The 14,958-nt window shown below is 37.9% G+C and overlaps 1 protein-coding gene across 4 annotated transcripts in view; it reads left to right on the top strand.

Annotated features, from left to right (window-relative positions):
* GSK3B (glycogen synthase kinase 3 beta) overlaps positions 1-14,958 on the top strand; it is a 189,138-nt gene that overhangs the window by 50,842 nt on the left and 123,338 nt on the right. For all 4 annotated transcript variants that reach the window (XM_033125680.1, XM_033125672.1, XM_033125665.1 and 1 more), the window contains one exon: positions 14,355-14,548. In XM_033125680.1, the coding sequence (XP_032981571.1) occupies positions 14,355-14,548 (194 nt within the window). The remainder of the gene's footprint in view (positions 1-14,354; positions 14,549-14,958) is intronic.

Below are 14,958 nucleotides of genomic sequence, written 5' to 3'. Positions count from 1 at the left end.
GCTGTTAAGCCCGTTTTCAGAGGGAAGAAGAGGGGCAAATACGAAAAACCAATACGGATTTGATTCCTAGTAATTAACATCTGTTGGGACAATTTCATTTTGTAGTTTTTTCTTAAGCATATTCCTTATTAACTATAAATATAGCATCATTACTTGCACAATTGTATATGTAAACTAAAAATTACTCACTATTTGAAAATGAGTGGTGTCCCTTGCAAAAATGGAATTAATGACAGAACTCTTACTTATTACCTATTTTAGTTTTCATAAAGAGACTCTTGTAAAGCTCTTAGGGGGTACCCTATCTTATTTCCACTTTAATAGTTTAGTTAATCTGTAATAGTTTAGGTGTATTTCCCCCCCAGATTATGCGAAAAATATGGCCCATAAATGGATTGTGTTATAAGAGTTCATCAGTTATTTTGGAACGTAGAACATATTTTTCTTACTTTTTTTTTTTTTTTTGTAATCATGTATATGTTTATTCAGAAAATGTTTCTTGGGCACATAGATTGTTTGGCTTGCTGAGATACCAAGACCTTGAGTAGTATAAGTTTGGGAAACAATTATCATGCAATGTCATAAGAGATATGAATAGAAAGTAACTTGAGGACATAAAGTTTAGTCTATCTTTACCTAATTGGCCCTGAAGAGGTAGCATATAAGCAGAGAATTAAAGAATAATTAGGCATTTTCCAGAGAGGAAAGACATTTAAATTATTGCATTACTTCCATATCCCTTGGTCAAAAATTTTACCATTCAGAACCCCCATGCAATGAGAGTCAACCTATTTGAATTAATTATTTCTGAATGTGCCTTATGCTTTCTGAATTTTGTTTCTAGTTGTGTCTGTTCAGTCTAAAACCTGCAGTGCTTTGCTCTTTTCTTTAAACTCCAAATACTATTTTTCTTTTAATGATCTTCTAAGAGTCCATTCATCTTTCTCCTGACTGGCAGTCATTTGGACTGAATATCTGTTTCCTCTCTAATAGGACTCAGAACAGTCGACCTCATATTCATAGCTTCTTTAATGCAAGTTACCTCTTACCTTCCTAATAGGACAGCAATGGCCATGTGTCATAGACTTAACATTAAGGGGAAAGATTTTATTACTAAATCCAATTAATACCTTTCCATTCTTATCTTATTTCCCTCTTAGTAACATTTGGCACTGTTGATTCTTCTTGAAATACACTCTCCCCTTAGCTTCTCATTTTTTCTCCTACTTCTCTGGCCACTTGTCAAGACACTTTTTGCAGGTTCTTTATACCTATCTGTCCCTTGAGTATCTGTGTTCTTCGTGAGGCTCTCCTAAGTTGCTTTGTTCTCTCACTTCACACATTCTTCCCGAGCCATGTTATTCAGGTTGGTGGCTGAAGTGATCATCCGTATGCTCATTACTCCTAAGTCTAAATCCTTAGTCCAAAGTACTTTCTCAGTTTAGAACCATAAATGTGACTTCTGCCGCTTGGAGGTTCTGCAGGCACTTCAGCTGAAATATGTTCAAAAGTGAACTTGTCCTTCCCCCTTTTCTCTTATAATTCTCACACCGGGGTGGTGGTGGGAATGATGACACTGAGTATTTAGATGCCAGTATTATTTACACGCTTCACGTGAATTAGTTCATTTAATTCTTCTCTATATAATTATCATCTCCGTCATAAACATGAAGAAACGGAGGTCTAGAGAAGTTAAATAATAGTCCCAGATGCCCCCCTTTTAAATAGCAGAGCTGGGAGTCTGGCTGTAGAGCTTTTGTCTTAACCGTTCTGCATCATTAACTCAGTTGCTCAAGCCACAAACCTGGGAGTCATTCTTACTTCACCCCTCTCAGCCTTTCTCATATACCCCAAAATCCCAACCAAGGCCTTTTGATTCTATCTCTTCAGTATCTCTCAAATTTATCTTTCTCTTTTTATTCTCATAGTCATCATGTCTCCCTTGAGTTATACAGCTGCTGAGACGGTCTTCCTAGTTCTGGTCTGTACTTAACCAGTTCTTTCTCTACATTGTAACTGGAACATCAAACCTTTTTCTAAATGAGGTTGATAGACTCTTAGGCTCTGGAGTCAAAAGACCTGGGTTAGAATTCTTGGTTTCCCAGGATTAGCAGTGTGACTGGTCAGATTCCTTTCCCTCGGTAAACCTCAGTTTCGTCATCTGTAAAATCGGAATAATTATAGTGCTTCCTTTATAGATTTCATAGGACCCTTATGAGGATTCATTGCAGTCCTGTACATAAAGCACTGAGCACAGTGCCGGAAAACAGCAAGCACTCAATAAAGGATACCGTGTAAATCTGATTGTGTTGGCTCCTGGCTGAACTCTTCCTGGGATTCATGGTGCTCTAGCTTAAACCTCCTTTCTTTACCATGATTTCCCAGGCCCTTTCTGACCTGGTCCTTGCTCACCTCTCTGGCCTTATCTCCCATCTCCTTAGCTGCACCGTTTGTCCTAGCCTCACTGAACTGCTGTCCTTTCCCAGAATGCACAGGAACTCGGAGCCTTCTCCATGGTAGCGCAGCTCCTCGTGTTCAGACTGTAGGTCACCGCTTAGATAAAACAACTCATTCGGGAAGCCTTTCCAACTATGTGTCTTAGACTTCTGTGTTCCCTGTCTGAACGCTTTTCCTACTATACTTGCCCTGTGTAAATGGTTTTCCTATGATATTATCACTTATTTTTTCATAATTGTCAGTTTTGTCCATTAACTCGCAGTTTCCTGACCATTAACATCAAGTCTGTGCCAGTGGCAGTTTCCCCCCAGCCTGCAGCACAGGCCCGGCGCGTATAGTAACAGACACCCATTAAATGTTTGAACCAATCAGCTACTTGGTGGATGTAATTTTATACTCTGCTATGTTCCAGTAAAGATTTAAACATAAATATATATGCTACAACAACAGAAGTACCACAACATAAGAGAAGAAATTAAGGTAAAGGGAAAATAAGGGTGTGTGGTTAGTATACAAAATATATGTTATAAGGTTGATATATAAAATACATGTTCTATATTCCTATATAATGTGAATTATATTCTGGCACTTTCTGTTGAGGGAAAATGAATAGTATCCTTGACAGGGTACATAAGAGACTCGGAAAAAGTGCACTCGTTTCTGCAGGACTCGAGAGGCAGCCCTGCTCTGCCCTCCTCGTGCGTCCTCACGGCTCTGCCGAGACCCCTTCGCCTCGTCCACGCTGCTTTGCATATAGGACAGCGGAGGACATGCTGTCATGGAACTCAGAAACTCTCTTTTGAAATTACAGCTTTTGAAATATTTCTTGAAAACTGAGCAGCTTCTTTTAGAAAGTGCTGATTGTGGCAGAACACTGTTCACACATCGCTCTTATTGGAAGAGTACTAAGTAGTGTCCAGAACATATTTTCCACTTAAAGTTTTGTAAATATGTAAAATAAAAATGGCTAGGTTCCCAGGCTATCCTACAAAAGTCTCACTACGCCAGATTAACTCAGATACCTGTCTACATATGTGCAGTGAAAAAATAATAGAAAATGATAATGTTGCAGGAATAGTATTAAACAAAACTAGAACCCCCCTAAAAATTAGTTTTCAAAAATTTTCTGAATGCTGGTACTTGGTTGATAAAGAATTTAATCTGAGGGAGATAAGGAGTAGATAGAGATTTATGGAATGCTGACAGATTCTGAACACTTCCATGAGCTTTATAGGTTAACGGTATTGGCTTTTCAACTCATGCTATATTCTTTTGCTTACCTGCTGTGGTTAAGGCTTTTTTTCTTTCTTTCTTTCTTTTTTTTTTTTTTTTTAATAAACTCTTCAGTGGAATGCAGAGAGTAGGGAAGAAAAAGGGAGGGAAAGTTTTCTCAGGTAACTAAGACCTAGGGGTGGAGGAGGAAGAAGGTGACTTAACCTAGAATGCTGCCTGAGGTGGATTTAATTGACATAAAAAGAATCGCCAGTTTAGGGAATAAAGGGAGAGGATAGCAATGTGGTGAATGCCTCCTGTTGGGGGAGAGGGCGACGAGGACAAGACAGGCCGCCGGGTTAAACAGCGCTGCGGGTCAGTAACTGGCACTGTGGTCAGTAACTGGCACTGGGTGTCGGGTCTGTTTAGAACGGGAATGAGGAACGGTGCTACCTTGGTATTTTTATACGTACACATTTCAGAGGTGGGTTTTGTGATGTGGGACAGCAACCACCGTCCACATATTATATACATTTGGGGTATTTTTGAAAAATAAATTTTATTATTATAAGCAAACATGCTCTGTTATCTTTAAACGTATGGAAAGTAAAATATTGTAGCTTAGCTAAATTAACAGAAGATACCTAAAACTATGTGATGTAGAAATTTACTTTTTATATTCCTTTATTGTTTATTGATTAGAAAAATCATGCTTCACTGCTGTTCTAGTCCCCAGTGTTTCTTATCTAGAATAAACCAGTGGAAAACAAAAAACAAAAACAGGCAATGGTCCTTCTATTCCTGCAAAAGTAGCAGCTGTGGTTAACCAGTGGCCTATTCCTTTGTATTCTGATAAATCTGTTGAAGTGCTTAAATTTAAATGTTTACTATCAGTTCACTGATTCCATTTTCCTCAGGGGAATTCCGACTCTCTGTTTACTCAAAATTTTAGATGCTTTTTCATTCTGGTAGCCTTCTAGCTCAGGCTAAATGAAGTACTTTGCTATCAAAAGGTATTTTTGCCTTTATATTAAAAGGTGTGAGGATGCTTACTAAAATGTGTGGTTATTTGGACTGAGTTATTTTTTATTATTTTTAAAGTTTTGTTTTTTTTTTTTAATTGGGGAAGGGGAACAGGACTTTATTGGGGAACAGTGTGTACTTCCAGGCCTTTTTTCCAAGTCAAGTTGGTGTCCTTTCAGTCTTAGTTGTGGAGGGCGCAGCTCAGCTCCCCGTCCAATTGCCGTTGCTAGTTGCAGGGGGCGCAGCCCACCATCCCTTGTGGGAGTCAAACCAGCAACCTTGTGGTTGAGAGGACGTGCCCCAACCAACTGAGCCATCCGGTAGCTCAGCAGCAGCTCAGCTCAAGGTGCCGTGTTCAGTCTTAGTTGCAGGGGGCGCTGCCCACCATCCCTTGCGGGACTCGAGGAATTGAACTGGCATCCTTGTGGTTGAGAGCCCACTGGCCCATGTGGGAATCGAACCGGTAGCCTTTGGAGTTAGGAGCATGGAGCTCCAACCGCCTGAGCCACCAGGCCGGCCCCTGGACTGAGTTATTTTTATGGATTTATTTTGGAATAGAAATAAATGGCTTGATTCACCTCCAATTTTTATAGGCATTGGAAAGGCTACTAAACTTGGGAATTGGATGACCTGGGTTGTAGTTTTCAATATTAATGACCTTGAGCAATTTTACTTACCTCTTGAGGTTCAGTTCTTCCCTTCTGGATTTAGCATTGGCTCTACCTCCCTCATAGGACTGCTGCCTGGATAAAGTGGTGTAATGGGTCTAAATATGTTTGTAAAATATCAGGTGCTCCACACATACGATGTTTGTAGTGATGACGGTGTATGGTGATCAGGGTTCGTCCCAGGGAAAATTGCCAGATCAGTGAATTTTGTCTTTGTATTTTCTTGTTAGTCCATTGGGTGACTCAGCCCTTTCAAGGGGTGATGACAGGGTCCTTTGTCATCTTCAAGGAAGCTTTAGAGGTACTTATGGGGATTTTTAGACCTTTAGCAGTTATCAAAGTATAGTGAAATCCTGTAGGAATTTGTCTACTCAGAAATGAACAAATATTTACAGCCTGTTATGTGCATAGGCATAAAGTGAGCCCACAGCATTAAGTGTGTGATAACATGATTGCTGCCCTCATGGATTAGATATTCATTGTGTCAAAGTAAAAAAAAGTCCAAACCTGTAAAGAATTTTTTTAAGTTTATTTGAGCCAAAACTGACAGCAGTTGCCGGGAAGCAAGATCTCAAATGCTCCCAAGAATAACTTTTTCAGTCTTTTATGTGTTTGAAATTAAGGAGGGGAAAAAGTAAGGAAGACGACATGAAGGTGGGAGAAAGCGAAGCAGGGATTACAGGCTAGTTAAGGTGATGTGCTCTCTTGAGGGTGATTACGCCTTCCAGGGGTGTTACTTCTGGCATCTCAAAGGTGTGTGAACCTAGATGCACAAGAACAATGGACAGGGCTCGCTTAAAACCTTTCACTAGAGAAGTTAGAGGCCTGGGGCCTGACTGCCCACCATGACCTGCCCAGTTAGGACTTGCTGATTTATTGCAGCATCCCCTTTCATCCACATTGTTAAATGGTAATTGGTAAAGCATATAGGACCAACCAAGAGGAAGCAAGTTTTCTGGAAGAAAACAAGTCCCATGCTGCTCTTTTCCCTCCATTTCCATCTGAAATTTAACAGAATACTTTAGGCTTATAACCAGATTTAAAAGGCATGTAAAAATGTATGTAAATTTGTGTGTCATGCTGTAGGAAAAGCTGTTTGGATTTAAGGTTGGGGATTACTTTTGTGCATCATCATTGTTCAGGGGAAAGACGGAGTGAGTTGTTACATTGCGGGGATTTGGGTTGTCAGAAAGCAATATTGAGGACCACGGGGGGATGTGTGGTGCGCCCAACACAGACCTAATCCATTAAAAATTTTTTGTAGAGCATTGATTTTAATATTACGCTCACTGAAGACTAGAATAAAATGTATCTGCTCTGTGAGTACTGTTATCTGGCTTTCTTCGTAGCTGCTCAAGACTGAAGTTGCCAGAAGTGTTACCACTGGATCAGTGAATCTTTTTTTTAATTAGAATCTATTGGGGTGACAATGGGCAACAAAACTACATGAGTTTCTAGTGTACAATTCTATAACACATCATCTATATATCACATTGTGTATTCACCACCCAGAGTCAGTTCTCTTTCTATCACCACATATTTGACATTGTGTTTTTTAAAGTAATTTGTTTCTTTAGTTGAAGTGTTTATCATTTATTCTTTCCATCCATGTGTAGTGTACTGTTTCTTTGGTAATATGAGGAAAAATTTAAGTGTACTATCTACTCCCCTCACCCCCAATTTGTAAATCAAACGGATAAGCATATCTAAGATTTAAAGATTGTAATGTAAATTCCTAAAAGCAGTAGTTCTTTACACACATGCTGCAAGTTTCTTAGACTTTCATGGGAAATAAACCTGTTTCTAAAATATATCTTGATATTATTTCAAGTGAGGGTTTAAGACCAAATGAAATATTTGTTCATTTTGGGCTTGGTTTGACTATTCCCATTCACTGGAGTTAGAAAAAAACGAAAATATGCTTGATTCCAGTTCTTATAAGGAAAGTAATATTTAAGTTCAGGCTGTTGAAAATTAGCATGGTTTATTCTGGTTTTTGGTTTGTTTGGTTTAAAGTAAAATTTGGGTTTTAAGAGAAGATAAAAAATTAAAGTTAGTTTGAAAGGAACATGGATTTTTCAAAGTAAAAATTTAGGTATCTAATAGATACTTTCATCAGAATCTTTTGTAAAATATTTGAAATTTTTAGTTTGGGGAAAATATAAAGTTGATTTTAGGACCGCAAGCCGTCTGTTATTTTTATGGAATGGTCTTAAGCAAAGTAATTATTAGGGTACAGGTTTTAGAGTTAATGGATGGGTCTGAATCCTGTAGGTACACTTTATTGAAGGGGTTTACCTTGCGCAAATTACCAAACTTTTTTGAACACTGTAGTTTCTCCTGTTTGTTAAATTAACATGAGTATGTCGCAAAGTTGTAGGGATTAAATGGTATTGTGGTTTTTCTCAAAGTATGGTAGCTGGAACTGCATTAAGAATCATTTAAGGGGGGTTTATTAAAAATAGTTTCCTGAGCCCCACTGCAGACCTACTGAGTCTCTAGGAGTAAAATTCTAGCTTGTTTGTTTTTAGTAAACGCTTTCAGGTGATTCTATCGTCTGCTGTGAATGTTACTCAAGGAATATACTTACATCTGTACTGATGTAAATGGAACATCAGACCTCAGAGACGTCCTTGCCGACTTCTTACCCATTGCTGCATAGTGGTGCTCCAAAGAAACCAGAATTATGTGAACGGACTGTTACTGAGCAGTAATTCTCCTACCTGGAAATAAATCCACATGTGGCCAGTTGGGTCATTTGTTTTGACTTCTTGTTGTTACCATATTTTCAGTAAGCCCTCTATTCTGCTTTAGTACTTGTAAGACCTTTATATGTACCGTATCCCTAGAGATTTGCATCTGATCAGTGCAAGCATAGGAGAAGCAAAAGCATTGCTTCCTGTTTGGCATGAAATAGTCAGTTCCCAAATCCTAACACTTCTTTGCTTGAGTGATTCTTACATAAATTCAGCAGTAAACCTTTGCTGAGCACCTGCTTCGTGCTGACCCCTGTACCAATAAGCACTAGGCAAATGTAAATGATTCAGATAATGTCTGGCTTCCCTAAGAGCTCTTAGTCAAGTGAGGGCTCATACCCTTGCTGATAAAACGTGTGATAAGCACTATATAGTAGGGCATGTGAAAAGTGCATAGCAGAGCAGAAAAATTTTTTTTGTTTCCACTGCCAATAATTCAAAGTTCAGAGAAACTATATAATTTATTGAGCACCCACTATGTGACATACACTGGAAAAAAAAAAACAACAACCCTGCATACTCTGTTATTTAATCATCACAACAACCCTATATAGTAGCAGCTATCTCCATTTTATAGATATTAAGTAGTAGAATATGTGATTCAAACCTTTGCATGACTTCGGAGTACATACTATACCGTCATGCCCCTCTCTAAGGAAAGAAATTTGACTGAATTTTTTTCTTAAGGGGAATTTTTTGGTTCCTCAGAATTGCTGCTTGTTAATTCCTTTGGCATGGTATCTTCCTGTGATTGAAAATGCGGTATTATTGTGCTGTCTGTGACTCTGGAATCTTTTCTGTCTCATCTTGGTCTTTTGCCAGCCCGTGTTTTCCTATTTCTAGAAGTGATATACAGGCAAACATCTCCTAAAGCCAGCCCATGGATGCCATCTGGCCATTTTGTTTTCCCTGCCTCTCCTTTTGTTTACTCTTCCTATCCCCAAAGAAAATTTAGTAATTCTTCTGTTTGTTTTGTTTTTTCCCAATCCTTTAGGTAGAATCATGTGGAGATGAGTGGTATCTAAGGGAAAAGGCCCTGTGAGAAAGATTTTTATCGTATCAAGGTTAATGGAAATTGCCCTAAAATATTTTTTGTTTTCATATGGTGCTGTTGATCATTAGGATTGATTTGACTGATTCAGCTGCTTGGTTGGCATTCCCCTTCTTTCCTCATAGTCTTGCTCCAGGAGACATGAGCAGTTGCACTCGGGCCAGAGCTTCCACTTAATAGGGTAGAGCCCTATTTCGTGACAAGACAATTTATTTTAGAATTCGTCTAACTCTGATTCTGTGGACCTTAGTTCCTTAGTTGTTATTTCTTTTGCTTATTAATTTTTATGTTGTTTTCATGTTTGCAGTCTGTTTTGTTTTTTTGGGGAGAACATCTTGTTTTAATGTACATTCCTTAGCAGTTACTTAGGGTAAAGAATTGTTTGAACTTTGATTTGAAAACCTGAAAATGTGACAGTGGTCAGTGTTTACCCTTCAGACAATCTTAATCATGCCTGAAAATAAGGTTCTTCTTGGTTCGTTTGAGTAATTTACATAATAATTCTTTTCAATAGAGTACCATATTGTCGTTAAACATCCGTAAAAACAGGTATCTGGAATTTCTCTTCCTGCTGGGGAAACAATAGGCAATGCTACTTTCCCTACTGTTAGGTAAAACTTCATAAGATACTTTGTTTCTCTGGGCTTTTGTTACAGACTTTAAACTTACCTTATTCTTGAGTTAAAAGAAGATTCATAGAGACAGTCCTTACTGACTTCTTTCGGTTTTTATGAGTAGAATGGCTTATCAGCATATCGCTAGAAGTTAAAAAGTGTCACAGCTGTTACCTTTTCTCTGCTCACGAATCTTAAGGAACATTAAATTAACTGACTAAAGTATGTTCAACTTTGAATTTATCATTCATATATAATGAGAATGCCCGTGTCAGATACCTCCTAAATATTTAAACATGTTTGAAGTGGCCTTTGGTTTTTGGACGCTCACTGCACACTTTGGATGTAGATGGACTGTTATGCTTTAACATTTATTTGTTCATCTCAGGGTGGATTGGTCTGAGGAGTGACTTCAGAAGACTTAAAAAATGTGATCACCAAGTATTGCTTACAGGTACAAACCTGTGTTTGAAAGATTGAGAACTAGGCTGCACTTACGGTTTTGGGCTATGCCAGAGATTTTTGTAGAAATCGTATTCTATATTTAACAGTTTCAATAGAAAGTGGTTTGTTGTTCTGTTGCATGCCATCTTTCCATTGCTTCTTGAGGAGTCTATTGTGATATTGTCTATTGTGATATTTAAGATTTCTCCATTGTGGTGAAGAGTAGGGGATTTAATTCTGTGCGCTGGTTATAATGGGAAATTAATACCACCTGAGTGAATTTTAATTGAACTAGAAGAGTTCAGGGGTCCCCTGGCTGGAGCGGACTGGAGCCCCCTGATCCTGCTGTTCTGCTGCTGTTGTCCCTGGGAGACAGTCGCCGTTTCTGGACACCACTTTTATTGTAACTGCTGAGACTCTGTACCGTGCATTCTGGAAAGTTTAGCATTGGGAGAAATGGAGACTTCTTATAAAAAACGAGGCACATTTGTTATTATTTCTAGCTTTTTAGGAGTATTTTGGTCTCTTAGTACGGTACTTAAAATGCTCAATTGCTAAAATTCAGAATTATCCAGTTTCTAGTAGCAAATGTTAAATTAATTTGAACATCACAGAATCAATTGTTTTACATTTTTGTTTTACATATGCTTTTGCTTTGGGGTAAGTTTCAAAATCTAATGTTGCCAAAGTATCTTTAGAAATCGCTTTTTAGCTATTAAGTGAATAATTAAGGTCTGAAAATTGTAAAAGATCATTCATTCTCTTGTTACTCTTTTTACATATTTTCAGAAACAACTGCTGCTTTAGGGGGCGGTAATAACAGTATATGACGTTAGTCTTTCAGCTGTAGTAGGAAGGTTGTAAAATACAACAGAGCAGCGTGAGGCAACTGAAGAGTTCTTTCTGCTCACGCTTCACGGTACTGGACACGCTAGTCTGTTAGTCTCACTTTCCTCATTTACATAGTAAAATAATAATAGATATCTACATTTGTTGTAAGTATTAGAGTAGATGAAACAATGAATTGGAAAGTTCTTTGTACAGTGAAATTTTGCACAGCTGTTATTTTCTTGCTAAGTCGACAAATTCCAATGCCAAATGGTGACATGCTTTTCCTTGGCACACTAGCTGCTGACTGTCCGTGCGCTGCTCATGTTCGTGCCAGGTCATCCCCAGTGCTATCTTGCCTTTCTTTACAGCTCTGCTAGTCCAGATCTCCGATGGAGCAGTGTCAGGTGATGATGGATGATCCCTGAATAAAAATTCCAGGATGCTTGAGGTAGAAAGCCCGAGAGCTGTTGTTCCTGGTATACCTAGGGATTGCATATTAGTAGAGTATATAGCCTGTAGGAGTTCTCAGCAATTTCTCTAACTGCTCGAAAGAAAATCGAATAAATCTTTTACTTTCTGCTAAGATAGTAAGTAGGTTTTTACTAGATACACAAGAAGGTGAAAGGATTGTTCCTTGTTCACATCCAATTGCAGTTTCAAATTAAGAGGCCTCAAGCGTCTCTTTCAAGTGATGGCATCTGTAAGACCTGTTTATCTTTCTACTTTGCTTTTAATATTTTTGCAGAACTACCTCATTTGCGCCTTTTCCCTTATGCAAATCCTGATGCTGGGCTGGATGTTCCCATGTATAGTAGTTGAGAATGAAGAGATGCTGAATCCCAGGGTTGTGATGGGGTGTATCTTTCACAGCTGGTTCTGAGGGCTCTGAAACCATTTTTCTGAAGTGTGATTTTTTTTTTTTTTTTTGGAAATGCAACCTTAGGGGAAGCAAGAGGGGAAAGTCATTACACATGATTATATTGCGTAAATTCTCTTACTGGAGCAAGCACTAAGCTGTAACTACTGTTTTCTTTATTAAATATGGCTATATAGTAGAAAAGCATAATTTTTGGTTATCTCCCAGACAGCCTTTGTTTTTTAGTTAAGATTGTGGAATACAACAGTCATCCTTAAAATCTATTAATTTATCTTAATTTAAAAATAATGATTCTTTGTTTTGTGAATTAGGCCTGTGAAATTTTGCAAGCAACTTGTTCAGTGGAATTATTAATTCACAGTTTTTGATTTTTTTTTTCCCCCGGTATAGTAGTTTTAACTAAGATGATCTAGGGAGGTGTCAGATGGTTTGAAATCACTGCTACTTTTTATTTCCTTTGGGACAATTAGATTGTAAGAAAATGTATTCAATACCTTGGATTTTAATCTTTTTGGATCTGACTTTCTAGATCTCTTTATTTAGAGTTTAAGTTCAAAAGACTGTGATTCTGTCTTTAGAAGTGCCATAATACAGGTAAAGGCAGGTTTATTTTACAAATGAAGAAGAAAATAACTTATAGTAAGGTTTATAGTCAATCTGAACAATTGTAGTTGAGATTAATATGGTCAGAAACAAAAGTAATATTGAATATTTTTGGGGATTGGAGCATGATGATTTAGAACTCAGATTAGATTAGACTAGATTTTTTTTAGCAAGTGTGTTAAGATTTATTTTACTAGGAAGTGAGATGTGAAGGGAGCATTGGAAAGCTTTGAAAACTGCTGAGTATGTGTCGGCTTGTGCTGGGTTTATATCCATGTAAAACATGTAAGACTGTTGTAGATACAAATGGTGGCATTAAGCAAATGCTTGTGTTGACAAGACTTGAGTTATCCTTTCTACAAGTAGTGTTGGATTTGTGCTAACTAAATCCTACCTGTCGGGGTGTTTCACCTTGGAGCTGAAGACTTATATGTTCAAGATAGCTGGTCATTATATGATATAGACTGCCTGTTACTGACTTTTGTCTGTATTAATACCCCTGTGAACTTAAATGGCAATAAATATTGGTTATAATATGCTACTAACATTTTAGATATTCATTTATCTGGCAATATTATATTTGGTGGGGAAAACACTCAAACCATTGAAAAATTAGGTTATATTTTTGATCCTTTTAGATGTAAGGTACAGATGAATATTTCACAATCTTGGCTTGGTATCTAGAGTTAAATATTACGTTGTTTTTTCTTGTATTAGGTTAGTACGAATTCAGTTAGCATCTTAAAAATAAAATTGATATAATGGAAGAGTAGCAGAGGACAAAAAGAAGTGCAGTTTAGTCAGTGAGCCTAAGGACTTACTGAGCCTAAGGATTGTACTGAGAAATGGTTTTAGGTTTGTCAGGGAAGGGAGAAGACGCACAAGTCATAATAGCGATTTCACAATGGTTGTTTGTAGTCAATAGAATCTGTGTATTTCGAAATCAGTAAAAGAACAATTTAAAGCTCTCTAAAATCAAGTGCTAGGTAGCCATAGAATGGTTTAGAATTGTTTAAGAATTGAGAAAAAAAGATGATTGTGAGCTATGCCTAGTCAAGTAGGAGGAGGTGGATTTTGAGCTTGAATTGAAGAGAGTCTTTGGCTTGTTACTGGGGGAGTGGGGAGGAAAGGCAAAAAAGGAAGGAGAGGGGCCATGAGTGGGCGGAGACCCCAGAGCCAGCGAGCTACTTATGAATGAGGCTCAGTTCAGAATATGTTTGATTTTCTTTTAAGTTTTACATCTCTTACCCCCCAGTTAACGTTCTTTCCCCGTTCTTTTCCCCCATCTGACCCTTCTCTGAGGGGAGTTGCTCTATTTCCTTACAAGAAATAAGATACGGAGAAGCAAAAACTCAAAGCCTTACTTTCCTAAAGGCAGAGTGGTCTGAATAGAGTTGGCATATTTAGATGTTTTCAGTTGTACATATTTTATTTTCAAGTAAAATAAGACAGCCTTGGGGAAATCTAGTGCCATTGGAATTGGACAGGTCAGGCAGATAAGGAGTCAAACCCTGGCTGGTCTACCTTTTTTTCCGTTATGGATAATACTGAAAAGTACTTTCAACTTCATGGTGCTGGGGTTTTCATTAAATGGAGTCACATGTATAAACCAAGCATGGTGCCCGGTCTATAGAATGAATAAATGGTGGTTAAAAAAATTACTTACAATTGAAACAAATAGTTGAAGTAATTCTATATGATAAGTTACAATGAGCACTTAAAAAAATAGTTTGTGGCAAAGAATATAGTTTCCTTTGTGTACTTTGGCAATTTTCTCTAATCCTTTACAGTACTCATTTTGTATCCTTTTTCTTTTAGGAGACAAGGATGGCAGTAAGGTGACCACAGTGGTAGCAACTCCTGGGCAGGGTCCAGACAGGCCACAGGAAGTCAGCTACACAGATACAAAAGTGATTGGAAATGGGTCGTTTGGTGTGGTGTACCAAGCCAAGCTTTGTGATTCAGGAGAACTGGTTGCCATCAAGAAAGTACTGCAGGACAAGAGATTTAAGGTAAGACCTTTGGTATTTCATGGACTTTGTTGCTATCAACACATGTAAATGATTATTTTTTTCAATTGTTTTGTTTGTTTTCCTTCCAGTTTCATGTATGGTACATGTTTTTGTTCAGTTTACCTACTATACTAAAGCAGCTTTATTTCCCATTGTGTACTTTGTAGAGATAAAATTTACTGAAAATTGCAGTAATTTTTGAACCACTGCTATGAGTCATTCGTGTTTAAAATGCTGTGAAAGGTAGATTAAAATTTCCTAATTTATACTTTCAAAAAGTGATCTCTCCCTACCTTGGATGTCACTGGTGTAGAAGACAGAGAAACTGTTTATGGCACATGATCATTTGATCGTTGACTGTGCCTCCTTTCTGGAAAAATTTTCTTTGAATCTGTGACTGCCATCCCCCC

Source organism: Rhinolophus ferrumequinum, chromosome 2, assembly GCF_004115265.2.
Source record: "Rhinolophus ferrumequinum isolate MPI-CBG mRhiFer1 chromosome 2, mRhiFer1_v1.p, whole genome shotgun sequence".
In the NCBI taxonomy this organism is placed as follows: domain Eukaryota; kingdom Metazoa; phylum Chordata; class Mammalia; order Chiroptera; family Rhinolophidae; genus Rhinolophus; species Rhinolophus ferrumequinum.
The sequence above is the reverse complement of the archived record's forward strand: the minus strand, read 5'-3'. Positions and strand labels throughout refer to the sequence as shown.